Raw genomic sequence first — 8,653 nt, forward strand, 5'->3', positions numbered from 1 at the left:
ACTTCTTAAACTGGGTTTCTGTTACAGCTGGTCCTCCTCGGCTTGTCACTGTAGAGGAGCTTCTAGAAACAGCGAAAGGAGTCACCAACATGGCTCTAGCCCATGAAATTGTGGTAAATGGAGACTTCCGGATTAATACTGTTGAATTAGCAGAAGGCAGGTACGTGTGTGGACTTGTTTACTAGAGCATTTCCAGTCCTGGGAATAGCTTCCCATTCAGTGCCAGTGTGGTCAAGACATTCTTTTTTTTGTACATCAGTGCTAAAAATATTCAAATATTCCTAGGTTAGGAACATGTGAACATGTCTCATAGCCACGGATGCTTCAGGATACAAGGAAAGGGTCTGGAATCTGTCATCCATTTTCTTGTGACGGTCACTGCATTGCAGCTCTAACTAGCATCCCTTGCCGGATTGACTGTGTGAAGATAAGGAAGCCAGGGGAGGTGGCACATGCCTGTAATCCCAGCTCTAGGAAGTGGAGGCAGGAAAGTCAGTTACAGGTCATCCTCAACTATGTAGCAATTCAGAAGCCAGCCAGGGCTATATGAGTCCCTATCTCAAAAATCAAAAATCAAACAAGATAATAATAGTAATAATAAAAAGGCTGGAGAGAAGGCTCAGTGGTTAAGTGTACGAACTGCTCTCTGTGGGCACCTCTATTCACGTGTATGTATCGCAGGAACTTGCCAAGGTCAGAGAAAATAAAATTAGCAACTCTAAAATTTCCAGTTTTTAAGAAATTTAAAATTTTTAAATTTTAGTGGTTTTTCCTGCATGTATATATGTCCACCACATGCATGCCTGGTACCCACTGGGTCAGAAAGAGTATTGGATCCTGGAACTGGAGTTATGTACAGATGGTGATGAGCCATCATATGGGGGTGGGGGCTGAGAAGTAAATCCGCATCCCCTGCCTGCAAGAACACAAATGCTCTTTGCTGCTGAGCCATCTCTCCAGCCTCTGATCGTCTCCCCTTATGGCACTGTTACACGCTATTCACTGGATTCATGTTGCCCACTCTTAAGAGGGAAAGTAGCCAGAGTGTCGTCAGCTTATGTCTGGGACGTCTTTCCTTGGTTCCTATGGTTTGGAAGATTTGTTACCCTACAGCCATAGAATTTATGACTTTGAAAATGATTTGGATTCATATATATATAATATTGCATTTGTCTTTTTATTTTTCCTTGTCTTCAGCTTGGAGAAAAGAGTAAAGGAGATTGTACATAAAGCTTTCTGGGATTGCCTGAGTGTCCAGCTGAGTGAAGACCCCCCAACATATGACCATGCCATCAAACTTGTAGGAGAGATCAAAGAGGTGAGGCAAAGAGTGACTGGTGCCTAGGGAGTGTTCATCCAGCCTGTGTTGCTATTCCAGAAGACTCTAAAGAGATTGAGGTCACAAAGTCATTTGAAGGAATTTGGATTGAGTACTTTTGACTTAGCACCGCTGCCCCTTTAAAAAAAATTTCAGCCAAACTGTGATAACCCAAAGACACTACTACTTTTGTACAAAGAAAATGTTCATATTGCTTAGAGACAACAAAACTTACATTATGAAATATAGAATATTTATAAGTTTTACTAGATATAGACACATTCAGTTTATGTTGACCAAAAAGTAATTGCACCTTGGGATAGGATAGAGAGGGCTGTACGTGGAAGGGCTTTTTCTGCAGTGGCTTTACCATTCACACTGAAGACCTGTTATCTGGAAAAATGGGAGTCAGTAGTTGGTCCACAGGCTTCCTTAGCAATCATATTTTTCTTTGCTTATCATTAGTCATTCTTATCCACACATGGCAATACATACCCATGATCCCAGCACTTGGTTAGCTTAGGCAGATGGTCTCCAGCTTGTAGCCAGGTTGTACCGCACTCACAGCAAGACCTTCCTTAAAGAGCAAACACAAACCAACCAACTAACTTCTAGTTTTTTCTTGTATCCAGGCAATTGCTAGAATATAAACAAGGCTTAAATAGCTATTCTAAATGATTCATGTGCATGTTTGTCTATAGATTTGTTAAGTAAGAGGCTAAAAATATGTGTAGCATCATAATAGCAGTTGGTGATCCTTTACTTTTGAACAATTATAGATCCTTTTGTGCATAAGCTGATGCCTAAGAAACGCTGTCTGAGCTCAGCTGTGCTCTCTTGTAGACTCTGCTGTCTTTCCTGCTGCCTGGTCACACTAGACTAAGAAACCAGATAACCGAGGTCTTGGATCTGGAACTGATAAAACAGGAAGCAGAGAATGGGGCCCTAGACATTTCCAAGCTGGCAGAATTCATTATTGGCATGATGGGGACATTGTGTGCACCTGCTCGAGATGAGGAAGTTAAGAAACTAAAGGACATTAAGGAAATAGTGCCTCTTTTCAGGTATGGAAATGTCCATCACAGCACACCTTGTTGAAAACCTATTTGCAGATTTACACTTCAAGTTTAGGGGCTTGGTCATTTCAAAACTGTTTCTAAAACAAACATCTAAAACCCAGGAATGTAGAAATTCTGCCACTCACAGCCACTGCTTTTCTAGTACTAAGGGACTAACGTCGGGAGATCTGTTTGGTTGGTTGGTTGTTTTGTTTGAGACAGGGTTTCTTTGTGTAGCTTTGGTGTCTGTACTGGAACTAGCTCTTATAGAGCAGCCTGGCCTCGAACTCACAGAGATCCACCTGCCTCTGCATCCTGAGTGCTGGGATTAAAGGCATGCACCACCACCACTTGGTTGTTTTTTTGTTTTTCAAGAAAGGCTTACTCTGTGCAGCCCTGGCTATCCTGAAACTAGCTGTGTAGACCAGGCTGGTCTTGAACTCACAGAGATCTGCCTGCCTCTGCCTCTTGAGTTCTGGGATTAAAGATGTGCACCACCACCACCTGGATTTTTTTTTTAAGATTTACTTATTATACATACAGCAGATCTCATTATAGATGATAGTGAGCCACCATGTGGTTGCTGGGAATTGAACTCAGGACCTTTGGAAAAGAGCCAGTGCTTTTGACCTCTGAGCCTTCTCTCCAGCCCCCGGTTTTTGAAAGCACTGTATGAGCATGTTTGGGATTACTGTAAGTCAGCAGCTGCACATGGGCAGGTTTCTGATGGTTTTTGCTTCCCTGTGGGTGGCCTTAAGAGTCTGATTGGAGTGTTTCCAGTAGAGTGACATGCCTCTCAGGACAAGTGGACTGATATGGATTTGTGAGCTGAAGGGGGAGGACTCCAAATGCATCCTTTCCTGCACATGAGCCTGGAGAGGAAGGCTGTGCTTCTGAAGGGCCATGGACCTGGAGCACATTTGATCCTAGTCCTGCTTCTGTGCAGGGCCACATCTGCACATGAGCCTTGGGGTTTTTTGTTTTGTTTGTTTTGCAGCAGGATTTCTCTGTGTAGTCCTGGAACTTGCCTTGTTGATCAGTCTGGCCTCAAACTTACAGAGATCCAAGTGCTTCTGCTTCCTGAGTGCTAGGATTAATTAAAGTTGTGTACCACCATACCCAGCAAGCCTTGTTTTTTTGCTTCTTGTTATTTTGATATGCATTGGTGTTTTGCCAGCATGAGGGTATCAGATCCCTGGACTGGAGTTAAAGACAGCTGTGAGCTGCCATGTAGGTGCTGGGATTTGAACCTGGAAGAACAGCCAGAGCTCTTAACTGCTGAGCCATCTCTCCAGCCCCTGAGCCTTGGGTTCTTGACTGTCTCCTGAGCTGTGCACTTAGCTATCCTTAGTCATGGTGTAGATCAGGCAGAATGGAAGGCGTTCTCAGAAGCAGGTCAGGAGTTTGTCCTTTGGGTACAGAGTGAATTGGCAATCATACCACTGAACTAGAGCATAAAATACGTCTTAAAACACAGAAACTGGGGAAAGAGGAAGGAAGAAAGGAGAAAGTTGATTTTTGTTCTTTTGTTCAGGGTCTCTCTATGTAGTTCTGGCTTTTCTGGAACTTGATATGTAGACCAGGTTGGCCTCAAATTTACAGAGATCCTCCTGCCTCTGCTTCAGAAGGCTGGGATTAAAGGTGTGCGCCACCTCACCTGGCTAATTTTCATTCTCTGCTTAGAAAATGAATCGATCTGTGTAAGCACGAATACCAAGGAGCTTCAGCTCAGGTTAAGATCCCTGTATTCCTCAGGCCTCCAGGAGCTGGCCCAGAGCCAAGGAACCTGCTCTGGGCCGGAAAGGCAGCATCAAGTGTGACGATCAGAGGGGGAGGGCAAGGGAGTTAAAAGCACCTTAAATTTTTGCAGTTTTTTGTTTTGTTTTTGAGATAGGATTTCTCTATGTATCCCTGGCTGTCCTGGAACTTGCTGTGTAGACCAGGCTGGCTTGAACCCACAGAGATCGTCTGCCTCTCCCTCTGGAGCCCTGGGATTAATGGTGTGTGCCACCACTGCCAGGCAAATTTTACACTCTTTCAAGCCATTAGTTATGTGTTTGTTTTCCAAATTTGTATTACTTTTTAGAAAGGATTGTTATCTTTTTAAATTTATACATATGCCTGTTGAGGGATACCTGAGGAGGCCAGAAAGCTCCCCAGCATATGTGCTGGATATGAAGCTAAGGTCCCACTCTAGTGATTCTAGCGTGTGTCAAGTTGACATAAAACTAGCCAGCACAGCTGACCCGTGGTCAGCTTGACACACAAACATTATTTTTCAATTTGAACCTTTCTTTCTTATCTATCCTCAATATGGCACAATAATATTAACATTACAATATAAAATGTAATAACTTTAAAAGTCCCATGGTCTTTACAAATTCAAACGCCTTCAGAGTTCAGTTTCATCAGCTAAGCAGTGATGGGTGATGTACTCCTTTGATCCCAGCACTGGGGAGGCAGAGCCATGTGGATTTCTGTGAGTTCGAGGCCAGCCTGGTCTACAGAGTGAGTTCTAGGACAGCCAGAGCTACCCAGAGAAACCCTGCTTCATAAAAACAAAGCAAGCAAACAAAAAAAGTTCAGTCTCTTTAAAATATGCAGCCTCTTAGCCATTTACATGAGCAAGGCATCTTGACGTGTGTCTCTGCAAAGGTTAGTCTCCTGGAGCAGAGGTCTTCCAAGGGCCAAGGAGGGAGAATGAGTCTCTGGGGTCACTCCCAGGGTTGCTGACAGCAATTAGCCCCAACTAATGGCTGCTTGGTGAAAAAAAAAATACCCAGCCTCTAAAAATCCAAAATCTTTCAAAAACTCAGTCTGTCAACTGTGCACTCTTGTAAAAGTCAGAGTTAAGTTAAATGCTTTCACTTCAAGAGGGAAGAACCAGACACAGTCACCAACAGATGGAAGTAAATCTTTCAGTGCCCAGTGTCTGGACTCTCTCCTGATGTCTTGGGCTCCCACAGAGAGCCTGGGACTTTCCCAGGCTCTGCCCCCTGCTGCATTCACAGCTTGTCTTCTAGGCTCAGGCTGGCTGCACTCCACCATGGTACTGCTGTTCTTGGTGGTTGCCCCATGGTATAGGCATCTCCAAAACACTGGGGTCTTCTGCTCAGCTGGGCTGCCCTTGCCATCAGTTGCCTTTCCTGGCCTCTCTTGAAGGTGCAAAGCCTCAACTTCTCCGCATGACTCCTTCACTCCTGGGGCTTCCACTGCAATTCTGACTCTACCTTCGCCTGTGGCTTCTCCTGGCCTCTCACAGAGCCAAGCTCCACCTCCTCTCCCTGACTCCTTCCTGCCTTCAAAACGAGAACCACCTGGGTGACTCTTACACTACCAAGTTCAGCTGCCAGTGAAGGGACCACCTTGGCCACTCTGGACCTCAGCGTCTGTGTACTGACTGAGGAAACACTTCCCAGAGGACTTCACCTCAGTGATGCTGGTCTCTTCTTAATCACCACTAATTGTCCGGCATCAGTTGTCCTAGCAGAGCAAAGGTTTCCCATCAGTGGTTCTGGTCTCTTATGAGTCACTGCTGATTCTTCTGCCCCAGCTAACCAGAACCACAGATTGTCAACTCAAAATAGCCACCAGCCCTGATAGAGTCTTTAAGTGGCTCTCAGACTTCTCTCTGGAGCGTCCAAGCCAGGCCTCCAGCATCTGCACTGCTCTCAACATTCTCATTCTGAGCACCTATGGGAAAGGTCACTAGGCTTTGAGCACTCAAGGACTTTTCTATCCCACAGTTCCAAAGTTCTCTACAATCCCCCAAAAACAACATGGCCAGGCCTGTTACAGCAGTACCCCTTGATCCTGGCAACACTTTGTCTTAGGGCTATTATTGCTGTGATGTAACACCATGACCAAAAGCAGCTTGGGGAGGAAGGGTTTATTTCAATCACCATCCCATCAAAAACAGTGAAGACAGAGATTCAAGCAGGGCAGTGTAGTAATATAAGCGGCGGGGCTGCGTCCCCTGCACCCCGGCCGCCTGGCTAGCTTATGCCCCGAAATAATTACACGGACACTGTATTCTTTTAAACACTGCTTGGCCCATTTCATCTAGCCTCTTATCGGCTAACTCTCGCACCTGGACTAGCCCATTTCTAGTGTAGCCCATGAGGTGGCTTACCAGGGAGATTCTAGCCTACGTCCATCCTGGGTCAGAGCTTCATCGTGTGTGCCTCAGAGAGCAGAGCTCTCACGTCTGCCCTGGAGATGGGAGCATGTCGTCTCTGCTCCAGAGCAGAGCTGTCGAGTCTGAGCTCACTTCCTCTTCCTCCCAGCATTCTGTTCTGTTTACTCCTCCCACCTATGTTTTAACCTATGAGGGCCAGCCAAGCAGTTTCTTTATTACTTAACCAATGAAATCAACAGATTGATATACGACACTCCCACATCAGGGTAGGAACCTGGAGGCCATGGAGGAATGTTGCTTGCTGCTTGCTTCCCCTGGCTTGTTTAGCCTGCTTTCTTATAGACCCAGGACTACCATCCCAGGGGTGGCCCCACCCACAACAGGCAGAGCCCTCCCACATCAATCACCAATTAAGAAAATGCCCTACAGGCTTCCCTAAAGCCTCCTCTTTGTGTAATATTCTTTTATACTGTGTGAAGATGTATCACTGTGATTGGTTTGCTAAAGAGCCAATAGCTAGGAGGTAGAGGCAGGACTTCTGGGCAGAGAGCTCTGGGAAGAAGAAACAGGATGAGCCAAATGGAGATGAGGTAGCAAGCACGTGGCAGAACATAGATTTAAAAATACGGGCTAATTTAAGTCATAAGAGCTAATTAGAAACAGCATAAGCTAAGGCTGAGCTTTCATAATTAATAGTAAGTCTCTGTGTCATTTTTTATGAGCTGGCAGCTCAAAGAGAAATTTGTCTACACATCTTAATGAAGTCATTTTTTTCAACCAAGGCTCCCTCTTCTCTGATGACTCTAGTGTGTGTCAAATTGACATAAAATTAGTCAGCACAGGTCCCCTGGAAGAGCAGGCAGTGCTCTTAACCCCTGAACCATCTCCCAGTCCCCCAAATTCATTTTCTTAATTTTTTGTTTTGTTTTGTTTTGTTTTTTCAAGACGGTGGTTTCTCTGTATAACAGTCCTGACTGTCCTGGAACTCACTTTATAGACCAGGCTGGCCTCTAACTCACAGAGATCTGCCTGCCTCTGCCTCTCAAATGCTGGGATTAAACCATCACATGGCTCTTTTGCTGCCCTTTCTGGGATGAAATATGCATCTCTTTTCCTTTAAACTGTGCTTATGTCACTACTGCCTGCTTCTAAATCTTCTAATTTTTTTTTCCAGGGCAATCTTTTCTGTGTTGGACCTAATGAAAGTAGACATGGCCAACTTTGCTATCACTAGCATTAGGCCGCACCTCATGCAGCAGTCTGTCGAGTATGAGAGGAAGAAGTTTCAGGAGGTCTTGGAGAAGCAGCCAAGTAAGTGGAACGCTAGTGGCGCCTTCCATTGTTGGCTTTGTGTCACTTTAGCTGCTGTGGCTTCTCATGATTGAGCTGGGCAGTGGCATACATAAGCCTTTGAAAGTTCCTGACCCCATAAGCCTCTCAGTAATCCAAATCAGACCAAATCAAACCGAATTAGAAAAAAACCCAGGTTGAATCGATAGGAATGCTTTCCAGTCCCCAGAGAGGAGGCAGAAAAGGAAGCCTGGAAACCACGTTTGTTCTCTGCAGGAGTGGTCTTGAGCACCTCTGGGGAGGGGTCATCGTTTGGCAGGCTTTCTTGGAGGCGTGGACTTGGGATGGAGCTTCCACCCGAACATTCCAGGTTTCTTAATTCAGTGGTCCCAAAAGTTAGTTCCTGCAGCCTCGGGTGGATGCTTGGGGCCGGGGGTGGGAAGAGAGACTAGAAGTAGTGGAAGGAGATTGGCTGACACACCGTTGTCTCTCTGGGGACACCTGGGGACACCTGGGGACACGGCCCATCGGCTGGAGCATGCTGGAGTCATGCCCCAGGAGCTCAGGTGCACTGAATTGCTGAACAGGAGCCTGTGTAGACCTCTCCCTGGTCATCAGAGTCTGGTACTTGTCCACCGAGGTTTCCAAAGCCTGGAGCCACAGAGAAAGGCTGTCTCTAGAAGGCTAAAGGCAGGGTGAGGCTCCATGGCTCAGCAGTCAGGACCAAAGCTACTTGCAGGGCATCTTGTACCTGGGAAGAACTGACAGCCTCTGTAGCCCCAGCAGCCTATGTGCTCTGAAGGAGGCCTCCACTAGGGGTGCAGCTCTCCCAAGAGGCACTTTTTACTC

General features: G+C 45.9%; 1 protein-coding gene across 4 annotated transcripts in view; it reads left to right on the forward strand.

Annotated features, from left to right (window-relative positions):
- Positions 1-8,653, forward strand: part of Tcp11l1 (t-complex 11 like 1) — a 42,532-nt gene that overhangs the window by 16,745 nt on the left and 17,134 nt on the right. For all 4 annotated transcript variants that reach the window (XM_026787746.1, XM_026787745.1, XM_005364066.2 and 1 more), the window contains 4 exons: positions 28-160; positions 1,198-1,318; positions 2,162-2,382; positions 7,689-7,825. In XM_026787746.1, coding sequence (XP_026643547.1) covers positions 28-160; positions 1,198-1,318; positions 2,162-2,382; positions 7,689-7,825 — 612 coding nt within the window. The remainder of the gene's footprint in view (positions 1-27; positions 161-1,197; positions 1,319-2,161; positions 2,383-7,688; positions 7,826-8,653) is intronic.

The sequence above is a fragment of the Microtus ochrogaster genome (genome assembly GCF_000317375.1).
Source record: "Microtus ochrogaster isolate Prairie Vole_2 chromosome 14 unlocalized genomic scaffold, MicOch1.0 chr14_random_1, whole genome shotgun sequence".
Classification (NCBI taxonomy): domain Eukaryota; kingdom Metazoa; phylum Chordata; class Mammalia; order Rodentia; family Cricetidae; genus Microtus; species Microtus ochrogaster.